The following is a 15,727-nucleotide window of genomic DNA, read 5'->3' on the forward strand; positions in this document are numbered from 1 at the left end:
TGTTTCTTTTCGTAGTGACTATAAAATCATGTAAAATAATGTTGGTCATCTTCATGACAGTTCAGGGGATGTATGTGCGATTTACATTGAATAACCTTTTGTGATAGTGCAATTATCGGAGGACAAATCTTCTCTTTTAAGTTGTGTTTGCACATTACTGAAACTAGATGGCAATGTTGCATTTAACTTGAGTTAACAAACAAACGTTCTCATGGTGCATTACTTTATGATAATACTTTAGTGCACATGAATTGTTGGACACAGGCATGTGAAAATTCTTGATAATTGTTTCATGTAAGTATGTCACCACATTCGTCTGTTATTAATTTATTTAATCTCTCTCATTGGAGAAGAGTGATTCTCACTGTCCCGCTCTCGCTCTCTCTCTCTCTGTCACATTCAATGATACACATGATAATTTTTGCGCACATACATACATACATATATATGTGTGTGTGTGTGTGTGTGTGTGTATATATATATATATATATTTATCTGTGTGTGTGTGTATAAATGAACTTAGCACATTAAGAGGGGCATGCTGAATTGCTCTCTCTCTCTCTCTCTCTCTCTCTCTCTCTTTCTGAACTAGACATCTCAGCAAATGATTACAGAACATTTTGAAAAAAAACCTGGTTTCAGAAGCAACAAAATGAACTAATGAAATACAAAATGAAAAGTTTGTTGTAAGTGTCTCTCTTTCCATACATGCATCGATCCCGGCCCCTGGTTTTCAGATGTCAGTGCCAACAATCCCCCCCCCCCCCCCCCCCCCCCCCCCCCCCATCCAGACCACACAGAAGTCTAAGAGTTCACAGAAGTTCACGATAAAGCAAAAGTAGGCCATTACACCCTTTAAACCCCCACCTCTCCACTCTGCCGTTTCTTGGTCCGCTTGAAAAACTCTTTGAGTTTTAACTCTGCCGCTCCAGCGAGCCTTGCGAATACGCATTCGTCAGGCTTTAAAACGCGTCTAACACGGTGTGAAAATGTGATAATAGTTATGAAATAATCATGATAATGGTCTTCCCTCCACAGCAGAAGCAGTCCTCGAAAGATGATCCGTGCAGATGGGGTAAGTGAATCTGACAAGCTGCTTTGTTTCATATTAAGAGTGACACATGCAGGGGGAGGAGAGGAAAGACCAAAGTGTAATCTCAGTGTCGCACTATTTACTTCATGTGATATGCTGAGCCAACCGATAGCTTTCTCTTTTTTCCCTTCCTTTCTCTCTCTCTTTCGCTCTCTCTCTCTCTCTCTTTTTGTTGTATTAAAGCTCAAAACCGAGACACGTCAAGATATTTCAAGAAAGAGAAGGTTTGCATTACGCCTCCACAAAGTCAGTGGGTTGTGCAGTCACCATAAGATTTACTTAGAGTGTTTCTGTGCCAACTGTAACATTTGCTCTTAATGTTTCCTATGAAAGAATGCCATCCTTTTAGAAAGAGGCTATTGAAAAGTTTTTAAATAAAACATTTCAGTTTGACCACTGTGATGAATACTCCTTGGCTTTGCTGATATGTCCATGCACTGAATTGGTGATACATAAATTTGACTGTGACTATTCAAGTGAAGTGATGTTCTTTTCATAAGAGTGATTCAATTAAAATGTCAATGCATTGTTACCGCCTGCTTTGTTCTTGGCAGTTATTCATCAACTAATCAACTTAACGACACAATAATTCACTAATCCTTTTCAAATAGTGCTTTGTCTACTGACTCAAAAGAAAAAAGCATTCTTGGGACCATATAAGTATGTCTATATGTAGCTAGCAGTATGTATGTACATAAACACACACACACACACACAAACAAACACACATCTATCTATCTTTTCATCAGACCGGATAATGACAGTGAAAAATTAAAAATGGAACCGTTACGATGACTGTTAATGCTGTCATTATTTAAGCCTTTGACATAAAACCACCGCAGCGTTTTTAAAAATTTCCACTACACCCGACCCCGGACCCCACTCGTTTGTCCCCTTGTGGTGAAAATCCCCCTTGTTGATTTCGGAGAAACCTCAGATCTGAGGAGGAGGAGGAGGAGGAGAAGGACAACACTGGTGTTACGTCAGGCAGAATCAGGCCCACGTTGAACCGCGGTTGACCCTCCACTCTGTGGTTAACAGCTAATAAAGCCCAACCACTTTCATGTATGTCTTCTTAGAGAGCTTAGCGAGGAACACATTAGCTCTAAACTGTTTGCTTATAGAGTGCATGTGCAGCTCTTTCTGAGGACTTCCAAGAAATGAGGTTGATGGTTTTCAACTTTAGTGAGAACATTAGGAACCTTTTAGTTATAATGAATTTAATAAGACTGCGTGTTTTAAAAGAAAAGGAAAGGTCAGGCTACGAGGGAAAAGGATTTTCTCTAAGCATCCCTGATTTTCAAAGCAATCAAAACAACATCCAATCTGATTTTGTCCCCTTTAACTGTGTGAGATGGGTGATGGGCTTCAATACTCGGTAGATCTAAATATTTGAATGTGCGTGTTTGTGACTGTCCACCTGCATATATCTATTTACGCTTTTTCATGAGACTACGCTGTCTTTGTCCTCATCCAATCTCTCTGTGTCTCAAAAGGGTTGGGCACAGCTGCACAGTGCAATTAACAGCAGCCCTGAAGAGAGTGTGTGTGCGTGAGTGTGTATATACATGTGTACATTAGGCAAGAACAGAGATAAGAGGGGGTAGGTTGGTAACAGAGGAATTCAAACTGCTCCCTTTCTCTCTCTCTTTCTCTCTCTCTCTCTCTCTCACTGTCTATACGTCTTCCTCTCTCCCAGTCTCTCTCTCTCTCTCTCTCTCTCTCTCTCTCTCTCTCTCACTCCTACTCTCCTCCCTTTTGCTCCCTCCCTCTTTTTGTGGGCTCTGTATCCGAGGTCCTTACAAACAGAAGTTCAGAAAGCAGACAGCAGCTGTAGCGGTGAGAAGAAGTGGAGAAAGCAAGATTAAACGAGTCTAGAAGAGACAGAGACATAGAAGGAGGTAGAAACAGACAGACAGACAGACAGACAGACAGGCAGACAGATAAATCTGCATACACACAGACAGAGTGAGAAAGGAAACAGCTCACAGATAGCATACGGCTGAGAGGAGTAAGTTGGGGAGAGAGAGAGAGAGAGAGAGAGAGAGAGAGAGAGAGAGAACGTACCAGTCTGAGTATATAGAACAGGGGAGTAGAGAGAGAGAGAGGGGTGGGTGGGGGGTGGATGCACGCTCTCTGCTCTCTCGCTTTGCGCATCTGCTGTCCCTTCCTTTTCCATCGGCGCTCTGCTCCTCCTCCACCTCCTCAGTCCGCCGTTATCCCTTCTCGCTCTGTGCCTGTCTCCCCGTGGCGCGCCTGCGGGATGGAGAAGGAGAGGGAAGACAGCGACACGGAGCGAGAGCGTGCCGAACCGCTCTCCGACACAGAGCGCGCCATCGTGCAGGACACCTGGGCACGCGTCTACGAGAGCTGCGAGGATGTGGGCGTCGCCATCCTCGTCAGGTGCCACTTTGCTCTGTTTTTTCTTTACGATTAACATTCGTGTTGTTGTTGTTGTTGCTGTTGTTTTTTGGGGTTTTTTTTTTTTGGTCTTTCTACGCTGATTTTAGATCCTTCTTTTTGAACAGCGTTCTTCCATTTCAACCTGTAACTATTCACTAAAAAGTTTGGCGTATTCTCAGTCTATCCGAATGTCCTGATAAAGCCTTGAAAAAAAAATGTTACAAAGAGTCTAACATCAGGATGTTACACTTGGGAGCTTATCAGAAGATAATAGTAGTAATACATTTAAAATATTTTCCTTTTTGTTGGGGGTGATGTTCTTAAATTCACACATCCCTTTTAAATTTCTGCTCTATGTCTTAACTGCTTAAAGAAGAGGTGATTTCTTTTGATTTTCTTTTTTCCAAGCTCATTCAACACCTCGGTTTGAACACTGCTGCTATAAAGCCTCTCTCCGCCAAAATAACCATGTGAGGCACAAATTTTCCAATCAGCTTAAGGAAAGGTGTTTGGCTTTTATACAGCACACATGATATCATGCAAGGAGAGCCAGTCAGAGGGGTTAGACTTGGCAGTGCCCAGCAGATACAGATGCACAGCTGTTCACAGCACTGGCACCAACTCACTCAGCATGTTAGTTCTACCCCATCATCCATACCATGGCATAGAGAATGAAACAGATGATCCATTCTTTACTATATAAAAAAAGAGTTACTCTCAAAAATGTTTTTTTCTCTCTCTCTCTCTTTTTTTTTTCCTCCTCCTAGTCTTTCTCTCGAGTATTGCGCTCGTAATGTTCTCTTCTGAAAATCGTTTGACAGGGTTGTGGGGTGAACGTTGCCAAGGAATGATGTGCCATCACACACGTTCACACAGACCGTCTCAGGAGCTAAACTACGTGTGAAATCAGCTCGTTGGTACCTTTGCTGACTGTAGGGGTTATTTTTAACTTACGCCTGATTGAAAATAGCTGTAGAATATCATATACAGAGAAAACAGAAAGAACACCTCCCACTACTTTAACAGGTAGGCGCTCTTAGTGTGAAGTCATTTCGGATCATTTTATGCTTTCTTAAGCTGAGGGGTAGATTCCTCCTCTAGAATAACACACGGTGGACACATGAACTAGAGGCAAATACTCGAAAAAAAAAATGAAGAAGAAGAATAACAATTTAGAGAAATTATGGCAATTAGAATTGAGAGTGTAACCACATTAGATTGTAGAAGTGAAGTGCCTTGGACATTTTCAATGTGTTGTCAGAAGATACATATAGAAATACATATAAAACCAGAGACCGAGATCATATATTAAAGCACCACAAGTATTTAATGTGACCTTGGATATCCTTCAGGCTCTGAGAAGATCAGGGCCAGGCTTTAATGAATTTACTGGACAATATGTTTGTGTGACATATTCCTGTTCTGAGGCTTCATGCTTATACACCCTGTGGCTCACACATGAAACCCAAAGGGCTCATTAAAATAGAATCGGGTTGCCACGACGACTGTCAGAAGAGACGTTGTGATTTTGGGTTAGAGGTGGTGAGCGAATCCCTTGGGATGATGGAAAAGAATGTGCCTCTGTGTGTGTGTGTGTGTGCGTGTGTGTGTGTGTGTGTGTGTGTGAATGCATGTGTGCGCATGCATGTGTGCGTGTTTGTGTATGTATGAATGTGTGTGTGAATGCGTGCGCATGTGTATATGTGTGTGTGTTTGCGCGATGCTTTCTTATCTGTGGATGACAGCTTCCAGCACTGGCGTTTCTTCATGTCTCTCTCTTTACTCCACTGATTTGTTACCCTCGTAAACGGTGTAGACTCCTGGCTCTCAGCATGTTCATTGGCAAGTGAGCATCATGACTCCTCTGAACTGTGCCTCCTCTAAACCATGACTCCTCTAAACACACTCAAAACTAAACAGTTTTAATAAGCTACCAGCGCAGGCTGATGGAACACAGGGTGGTGTAGGTTGTCTGCAGTGACCTTTGACACGTGAATATAATGTGTTACAGAAATGAGAGGTTTACTGGGGACGAAAACAGTACGACTTTAACGGCAGCTGGTGCTGAGGATGAGACTTTGGCGAGCTGGTTAAGTTTTGCCTCTTTCCCTCAAAAACACGTCAGTCAAAACCCCTAAAAAAAGAAACTATGGTTATTACAAAGACATGAGTGTGACATGGATATTTACTGATGAATACCTGGTTCTACCCACATCCCATAACCAAACTGTCCTTGTACAACCTTAAATGCATTCATATGGATGCCTCACAAGCTTTTAGTTCAAAAGGACACAGTGTCCATATTACGAGGTCTTGAAATATGAATGCTCATGCAAATGACTGAACATTCTTGACAATAGCCTCTGACAATATCATCAATGCGTACAAATGCAATTTCACTCACTGATTAGACCACCAAAGGCATTTCTCATTCCATATGGCCCTTTTTTAAACTCACAAAACACTGAGTGAGCAACTGAATCTGTTGAATTAGTGGGGGGTGGGGGGTTTGTATTGATATAATTAACACGGTAGACTTCAGATGTATCATGCAATAGCTACAGGAACCAGTCCCAGCTATTTACAGTGTTCATGGCTCAAGATGCTTTTTGAATTCTCTTTAGAATTTCTAGACAACTTCGGATCTGTGGAGCATGACAATTAGTTCATCTTTGATCAGAACGCGTTAAGAATCTCGAGCGCTTCAGGACATGTCTTATAGTATACGACGTGGTCTCGAAGCATATTCCACACCACACATGTCCTCCCCTGGCAAATCAGAATGTGATTAGTCAGCCCCCAGTTACGAAGCAGTGATAGAGTTATTGAAATTCAAGGGCAGATTCATTCGTTAGCTTTTAGAGGGTGCACTTGCTCTAAGATACACTTCTTTATTCCCAACAAACCTCTCCACCAATTTCAAGGGCGTTTTAACCGAGGGACCTAGTAATTCCTTAACTGTAGAGTTTAGCAACACCTCACATTCCCTGGTGAGCGTTATTCATCCTCAGTGCTCGCATCTAGCTTTCACGGTAACTCCTAGTACGGAATTTTGCGTCTTGTGTAACTTGGAGACGAGGAGGCGCATCTCCAAAGTTATTGTCATTGAGCTGCGAGCGCATTTTATGCTAATTCATGAACACACAACTGTTGGGCTCCTCTATTATATTTCCAAGAGATCAAAGTGACAGCTGGAAAAGGTACGCATGGGCAGTTACGAGCTGGCGCTCGTCTTCACAGTTAGTCATAACATCCAGAAGATGCAGTTTAATGGTGTTTCCAAGGGCCCACGCTAATAAATGAATAAATGCCTCCAGTTAGTCTCGTTCGTGTGAAACAGCACTCGGATAAGTTAAATTAGGTCACCGCCGAAGCAGAATGTGCGAGCTGCAGACATTTCAGTGCTGCAAAACCATGCTAACTTAAGTAGATCTTTTTTTGTTTATGACAACGACGTAGCAAATTCTTTCCATTGAAGTGAGAACAAAAGTGTTGGGTTATGTCACATTTTCCCTTCTTCTCCGGACTCCACAGCGATCGCTGGAATGCAGAGGGGAAGCCTAAATATATCTCTAGAATTTATGGAAATTTTTCCCTCTATTAGTTTTCCTTTTCCTTTCCTTTGAACTCACATAATCTTAATGGATTAATCTTCCAGTTAGAGCTCTGAGAGCAAGCAAAGTTGAAGTCCTCTTTATCTGCTGAAAGTCTGGAAGCCCATACTAAAAATAGCTTTCCTATAAACCTTCGCTTTGAATGAGGACATGCTGGAAGTACCAAGAATAGTCCAACTACAGTAGATGTGCGCTTCTGATGTGATGACCGATATTCATAATCACAACAAATATGCAATCTATTTTAGTCCATTTACGTAAAACGATACGCTCTTTTTTTGATGACATATATGGAGCAGATTTAGAAAACAGAGCTTCTATTACAACAGAAACAGTCAAAGTGAATGAACTCATTCCACCAGATATATAAATTTAGGAAAAGTAAACAAGTCGGCTCTCCTGTTTACTCGATGCTAGTGGGACTGTGACAGCTACTGACGCTTTCAACATGACAAGGCGTTCGCTGTAATGTATATGCGAGGCTGAGACAGCGACAAACAATTTTTGGTATGTTAGTTTGATTTCCTCGACTGTTTATGATGGCAGGCTTATAATGAATGCTTAGGCTCTCATGCATTTGCTAAGAGGATGGCAGAGCTAGGAGAGCAACAGTGACAGCAGGGCTCCAGCGATCTCTCTCTCTTCATCTCTCTGCACCTGCCTCTCATTACACCCGCCGTGACTTAATAACTTCCCTCTCATCAGCGCCTCTTCAGCCAACCAGAGCAATCATACGCTGGGCTGCCGCTCACGTTCAAACGGCGGACGATAACACACCGCCACTTGATCTCTCCCTCTCTCTCTCTCTCATTCTGAAAGACTTTTACTTTGCCATCCTCTCCTCTAAGTATTTTCTTCTTCCTTCCATTTTTCACATCTTTGGAGAGTTTATCCATCTGTCATTTCCCATCATTGGTATTTACTTGATCCTCTGCAATTTCTCCTTAATGAATTTCATAGGCATAAACACTTAAATTATTAATTCAGTTAACCCAGATGAGAAATGGAGGGCCCTGGGGCTGATTTTGGCATGAATGACTGAGTTCTCAGAAATGAGACACTTTCATTAGCTTTAGATCATACTCTGACATAGTCAACATCCCCAACGAAATCAGATGGAAAGCAGTCTGTGGCCTCGGGGTAAACAATTTAAGATTTCAATATTGTCATGACAAGCATGAGTGATCTGGTTAGGGGAAGACACAAAATCTGAGAAGCACATGTTCTTTAGTGAGTCTCTAATCAAGACATTTAAACAAAGTGTTTTTTTTTTTGTTTTTGTTTTTTGTCTTAGGTTCTTTGTGAACTTCCCATCAGCAAAGCAGTACTTCAGTCAGTTCCAACATATGGATGATCCAGAGGAGATGGAACGGAGCACTCAGCTGCGGAAGCACGCCCGTCGTGTCATGAATGCCATCAATTCAGTAGTGGAGAACCTCCATGACCCAGACAAAGTTTCCTCTGTGTTGGGCATAGTGGGCAAGGCCCACGCCCTCAAATACAAGGTGGAGCCCATGTATTTCAAGGTAAGGGACAGGAAACTATTATAGTTACATATGCTTCCATAAGCAAGGAGCTAAACTACTGAACTTCTGGTGAGGCCATCATTTTGCTCACCTAGATCTTTCTACTTCCTTTCTCTCTCTCTCTCTCTCTCTCTCTCTCTCTCTCCCTCTCTCTCTCCCTCTCTCTCTCCCTCTCTCTCTCCCTCTCTCTCATTTTCTTTTCTGTCCAATCCCTTTCTTACCCCTTAGATCATAAGTGGTGTCATACTGGAAGTCCTGGGGGAAGATTTCCCAGATTACTTTACTCCTGAAGTGACAACAGCTTGGACGAAACTGATGGGGGCGCTCTATTGGCACATTACAGGGGCCTACGCCGAGGTTGGCTGGGTCAAACTCTCCAGCTCAGCTGTGTGAGACCGGCCTTGGGCCTTTCAAAGGTCCGACTGGACCAGCATGCGGGTTTTAAACTCCTCACTGGGCCAACAAATGAACAGAGAGATTAGGAGGGAGAATAGTCAGGAACCAGAGATGTGTGAGGATTTTTTTGGAATCAATAGAATCTTCTCGTGTTCTACTGTACTCCCCTAATCCCAGGTGTCGTGGATCCATTCCTCGACTCTACTGAGGCATTGTGTGTGTAGTTCTTCTAACTCTGAAGTGTTGTACTGTCCTTACTGTATAGTGCACAGTGACTGAGTGTGTGTGTGTGTCTATATGTGTGCCCTCACTGACTGTTACTTTTTTGCCAAATGAATCTCAGTCTTAGTGAAACATGCAAATGATTTTTTTTTTTTATCACATTGGACACACATGCCCACACACAGACACTAATTTCACCAGACTTTGAAGCGGCTTATATTACATCACAGTCCTAACTACATAGCGGCTCAATATTACAGAACAGTAGCTCAGTACTACAGAACACTGTGAGAGCTGGTAATTTACTTTCTTTGCTGTGTTTGACTATCATTCATTAGCACTGAGACTCAGCTATGGACATACACACATACAAATCATGGGGTGACACCCTCTTGCACGCCTATCTTTCCTGTTCACCTTTAAACAACAACAACGACAACGACAACAACAACAACAACAACAACAACAACAAAAGCATTCGTCAAAAACACTTCATTTAGACTGAAAATCACCCTTGACCCACACAAGATCATTTATGGCAGAGTGGACTCAGAATAGAATGAGAAGGAAAGAAACACACTCAGAACAATCTAGAAGACATTAATACGTCTCCTCAGCAGTACATGTTTTGGTTATTCTGATTTTTGTGAACGCTCAGGCTGCTTAAATGTATTAAATGTATGCTTAGATGACTATCCGTTATCTGGTGGTAAGACCGTTATGTAGGATCAATAGGATTACCTATATGGTTACCTTAACATTAGTCTAATTGATATATATATATATATATATGGAGAGAGAGAGAGAGAGAGAGAGAGAGAGAGAGAGATAGGTAGATAGCTAGATAGATAGATAGATAGATAGGTATATCCATACATTGGTAAACAGATACTGGGAGAGAAAGAGAGTATTTTTAATGGCAGTATAGTTTACTGTGTAATTTACTGTTTCCTCCTTTGTCGGGTGAAATGCCCCTCAGATGTCATCTATTAATATGTTATTTATAAATTCAAAAAGTTGGTTTAAGCACTTAGAGCAGTCATATTGTTAAGAAACAATTCTTTGAATCATACTGTAAAAGAGATTAACCTATCAGTATTACCCCAACTTTAATCCTTACTTAGAACCAAGCTCAGACAAGTTGAATTAGCAAAAAGTGCAAGATAAAGTTTTTAGTCAAACATTCCCAGTATTGAAACCACACACACACACACACACACACACACACACACATACACATCCATCTATCTATCTATCTATCTATCTATCTATCTATCTATCTATCTATCTATCTATCTATCTATCTATCTATCTATCTATCTATCTAGAGTTTGTGGGTCTAAGTTGGATATCTTAGTCTGCTGAACTACTAGGAACCTAGAAACTATAGAAACCTAGCACTAGAAACAATAAACTAAAAAGTGTACTTTTAAAAATCAACACACAACTCACATCGCTACAAAGCAGTGAAATTCCACACAATCACACACACACACACACACACACACAAACACTCACACATACTATTGCTGGGTGAGCAATAACCAGATATAAAGGGAACCAAGAAGGACTTCATGACTGTTATTTTTGTAAACAGCCCTTATCCAGTCCAGCTGACGTCAGTGGCACATCTACATGTAATCTGCTGGCCTGTTTGAGCCTTCAGCCCTTTTTAGTTCCTGCACCTCTTAACACCGTTTTTGTTACTGCTGCTGAACGAATGTTTGAATCCTGAATGAGCTACTTTCGACAGCTTGTTTATTAAACATTGCTGTGTGCCATCCTTAAGTCACAAAATGGCAATGCACTGTTCTCTCTCTCTTTCTCTCTCCCTCTCTCTGTCTCCTGCTCTCTCCTCCCCTCACTCACTCTGTCTTTTCCTGCCTTTCTCTCTCTCTCTCTCCCTCCTCTTCTCTCTCTCTCTCTCTGTCTCTGTCTGCATCTAGCACACTTTTCCCCTGACAGATGTTTTCATTAACGTGTTGCGCCCACCTGCTGACAGAATCTCACATCTCTGTGCAATAACCTTCAGCAGTGCTCACTGTAATCACATTCAAACACATAGAGGTGACATAGAGGGCACTTAGAACAAAGATTTTTTTTTTTTTTTTGCAGTGGGATTTTTAACAGGTTCTCTGGAGGGTTTTGTTTTGTTGCTTGTTTTTGTTTACACTCTGTTTCAGAGGAGTGGAACTGTCCTCCTCAATGACCCAGTGTGTGCAGGTATTTGTTGATTTTATTTTATTTTTTTTTAACTTAGTTGTGCTAAGAAAGTGAGATTTTTCTGGAAGCACACCTCAAGGATCTGCTTCTGGCTGAAAGTACATTACCATGGAGTTTTGCTGGTATGTAGGATTGGAGCCTCACACTTGTATTCAATAACAATGTAGTGGCCAGTGAGTATAATGGAACAAAACAACTTATTGAAGCCGTCATCTGTATGTTTAGTCAAACTGTACTCAGTAATTCAGTTGGAAAATGCACATAACGGTTCATAACTTGCATTTTTACACGAACATCATACAAATGTACATTTAGGTTTATATGTTCATACAAATGCACAGTATGTGCCCACACACACGCAAACACACACACTCTTATACACACACACACAAACACACACACACACGGTTCATTTATATTGTCACAGAGACTTTTCTTTTTCATTTTTACAGCACTGTGTTTAAGTTTAGTTGTGAATTGTTTTGTTAATTCAAAGCTTGGACTTTATATTTTTCTAAATATATGAGCAAGTATTTATGTCTTGAAATATGAATATAGACATACTGTTTATGATCCTTATTGTATACATTGCTAATGTAGGACATTGTAATTTCACATATGTAGAGAAAAGGCACTATGATTATAAATAAATGTATTATCTATAGTCATTTTAGTTGTCTGCTATTTTACTGCATTACACTGTATAATCAAATCAAAGATGGAGATAAAACACATATTATTTTTAATCCAGTTGGTCACACGTTTTCTAGAATTGGCTGTAGAATAGATTGGGTTTGGAAATTCATAGATTTAAAACATGGTCAGTAACAATACATAAAAATTGTTAGTCTAAAGTACAGGATCCTTTTTTGAAGTTCAAATTTGCTGACGTAAAACATAGAATCAAATACGCCATAATACAGACGCACATATACCATAATCTCCTCCACGTGATCCATTTACCAGCATGTGGCCTTTTTTACCCCCCACCTCCACCCCTTCCCAGCCCCTCTCACCTACATGCTGACTCAGCAGATCCAGGCTTAAGAGGAGGATTAGAAGGAAAGCTATTTATAATGGCAAGTAGTGGCAGGACATCGACAAGAATAACATTTGACTGTATTACTGTGCTGATCGGGTCCAGAACCTTGTTATGGATCTACAGTTACCTATAGCCATGTCTCTGAGGACCAGCCTAACCATGTTATGGTTTACTACATGTGATTACTGATCATAAGACCACTATGTCAATGGACATTTTTTTTATATATATAGCCTCCAAATTGTGATGCGACAAATTCCTCTGTAAGCAGCATGGACAAAGTGATGTCTAGTAGTGTTAAGAAAATTGTGAATCTGAAACATTAATTAATTAATTTTTAAAAATCCCAAATGTCTTGTATTTCCCAGACCGCTGAATATTTGAAAAATTTATGATATGAACAATAAAAAAAAGAACAGCTAGACCTAATCAAGAATCACTGCTCATTGTGAAGCATTCTGAACACTCCCAAAAATGCTGTGAGCAGTAGAGCACTTGGATGGAGGAATTTAATCTATTCCAGACGCATGGATCCTGGCCTGAATTCGACACCCCAACTGCTGCCTCTCCTGACACATTTCCTCATTTGTACCTAATAAGGCAAGAACTGATGCTATTCAGGTATCATAAACACACTAAAAGGACAGCTCTTGGACACATTCAGATATAATCACATGTTTAGTAATATTCCAGTTCTCTTTTTTTTCCATCATGACGGGGATGTAAGAAAGAAAAAAAGAAAAACAAAGAAAGAAATGAATAAAAGAATGAGCAAATTCATTTGATTCAGGTTAATATTGCAGGTTCCTGTTTTACCCAAAGCAAAGGTCACATCCATTTACAAGCTCAATCAGTGTCTAAAACTGTCATCTTTAGCATTCTGGATAGGAACCATTTGTTTGGGGCTCTCTGTGTTTGAGAAAGTCAAGGTAATACTATTTATGAGAGGTATCTTAAAACAGCTCCATAAATGGAGGTTTGATGTTCTTCCCTTGGTGCGATAGGGGAGTTCCAGAATGCTAATCTTAGCATGATTAGCTAGAACCAGGTGGATTGTACGAGGCCAAGATTTTAACATGATGTTGAGAAGATTGCCGCACTTTCTCCTGTTTAATACCGAGAGTATTTTTGATGTGTACAATGAATGTGCACCAATATGCGCTCATGCAATTATAAAATCATCATTCTTCCTAATGACATGCTCCTTTCATATTTCTTTGAGTCCCGGTGAATGAGAACAGGGTGTTTTGGTTAGGATTAACACACCCAGTGCTCACAATCCCCAATCCCCCAGTCAATGAGAGTGACTCTTCCTTGGATTGGCTTCAATAACATGCCCTCTCTAATCCTGAGGTTAATCTGACAGTTGGTGAAGGTGGGGAGTAGGGGCTGGGAACAGGAATAGCGGTAACTTGGCAAACAGTCTTTGTTAAGTCTGCTACTCTCGACCAGTGGGAGCCATGGCTGTTTGGTTCTGAGCCCATCGTCACCGTGGACCGGCCTGGGTAGATGACCATGACAGCATGTGCACAACGCTCATGGTCTTATCTACACTGGCTATCATCCTTCGACGACGCTTCTCTAACAGAGTCAAGCCGTGAGTATATTAGTGTCTGTCTCTGCTGAATATTTCATGTGTAGTCCTGGAGGTTGGTGTTTGCATGTTGTACCTTACAGAAATGTTATGGTCTCTTTCACTTGTGTCTACATCGTTCGTAAACATAAGTTTTTCTTTTTATTGCTCCGTACAAAACTTCATCATACATGCACAAAGCTTTATCGTACATGTATCATGCGCATACATAAACCTCTAGTGAAATATTATCTGCAAATATTTCTTGTCTGTAAAACGAATACATAGATTTGTTCAGGCAGAGACCTGGTTGGACTCTGACAGGAATGGACATCGAACAAACAGCAGGGAGCTGGAAATCTTTTTAAATCGTTCAGCTCGCTGTAGGAGTTATTGATAACCACATGTAATTTTTGTGTAATTACAAAATTGTCTCCCCCACAGATGGATCCCCCACAGAGAACAAAGGTTGTTTTTTCCCCGTTTTTTTATTTTATATATATATATATATATATATATATATATATATATATATATATATTTGTATTTCACTTTCTTCCATTTTCATGTGTACGGCTGTTTCAAGGCGAGAAAGTTCTATCTCGTTTTTCCCCTCTCGAAAATACTGCTAATACTGATGTTGAAGGGTACCTCACAGTTGAGTCACGGCGTGTGAGTGAAACAAAGGCCCTTGTGAATATTCATAGACACAGCCTGAATGGACGTGAAACTAGTGCAAATCAAGCTTATGTTCAAACGCTGGCATCTTTACGTTGTTGCATTAAAGTTCTGTTGATAGGCGGCGGGAGGGTAGCATTCAGCGTGCATCCAAGACGGCATTTTAAGGCACGCTAAACATCCCCCTTTGATGGATTAGCTTCAGAAGCTTCACGGCTCTGGTACAGCTGCTGAACTGATACCGAATTCCACTTGCTACCTGGTTTTTGTATTTATACTTAGGGCAAGATGCCTCAGTGAAAGTGGAGTCAAACAAGCTCAGTCTTAGAGCAGGCAATTTGTCAAAGCTTTTCCTTAATATGTCAAGCCAATGTATCCTCAATTTATCTGATAATCCTTTAAATATGTAGCGGAGTACATTTCATAGCACCTTATCTTATTTAACAACCTTGGCTGCCACTGTCTACCTCGAAACAGAGAGACAGAGAGATTAAAAGTAGTTTCCTGTGTGGAGGAAAAAGGTTGCTGGATTTAGTTTTTGTACCAAGGCATGCGACCATACACATATATTATGCGGAAGAGGTGCACTGGAAGTTTGACTTAGGCTTTCGCCATTTTTTATTTAAAGTTGTGTCATGACAAGAAGGTTATGAGATTTAAAAAATAGTTTTTCAGATAATCCATTTTTTTTAAAGTGCAAGTTCATGTCTTGCAATATTAGTTTATTGTAATAATAGTGCTTGCACTGAGACGTGAACAGGAGGGAAAGACATTGGTTCCTAGGAAAGACATATTGCAGATAATTCTCTGTGTGAATATCTTACCTGTCCCAAGGGCCTGTTTGTTTTAGTACAACGTTTAACTGCGAAATGCAAGGAGATGGGTGTTACTTCCCCTCCCGCATCCACAGATAAATGACAACTGGTACAGCAGAGTCTCCATGTCTGTTACATGTTC

The 15,727-nt window shown here is 40.8% G+C and overlaps 1 protein-coding gene across 2 annotated transcripts; it reads left to right on the forward strand.

The window, feature by feature from the left end:
- Positions 1 to 447: 447 nt before the first annotated feature.
- cygb2 (cytoglobin 2) lies at positions 448 to 9,029 on the forward strand. Of its 2 annotated transcripts, XM_030782178.1 has the most exons (4): positions 448 to 484; positions 3,343 to 3,496; positions 8,405 to 8,636; positions 8,865 to 9,029. In XM_030782178.1, exons 1-4 carry the CDS (start codon positions 448 to 450, stop codon positions 9,027 to 9,029), a joined length of 588 nt encoding a protein of 195 aa, XP_030638038.1. The 2 variants fall into 2 exon arrangements, with proteins under 2 accessions (XP_030638038.1, XP_030638037.1); XM_030782177.1 differs by lacking the exon at positions 448 to 484 and having other exon boundaries at positions 3,219 to 3,496.
- Positions 9,030 to 15,727: the final 6,698 nt, after the last annotated feature.

Source organism: Chanos chanos, chromosome 8 (assembly GCF_902362185.1).
Source record: "Chanos chanos chromosome 8, fChaCha1.1, whole genome shotgun sequence".
Lineage (NCBI taxonomy): Eukaryota > Metazoa > Chordata > Actinopteri > Gonorynchiformes > Chanidae > Chanos > Chanos chanos.

Coding starts and splice junctions, on each gene's coding strand:
- cygb2 (XM_030782177.1), top strand. CDS start 3,219: ATGCACGCTCTCTGCTCTCTCGCTTTGCGCATCTGCTGTCCCTTCCTT. Junction 3,497..8,404: donor GGCGTCGCCATCCTCGTCAG/GTGCCACTTTGC, acceptor TTTTTGTCTTAG/GTTCTTTGTGAACTTCCCAT. Junction 8,637..8,864: donor TGGAGCCCATGTATTTCAAG/GTAAGGGACAGG, acceptor CTTACCCCTTAG/ATCATAAGTGGTGTCATACT.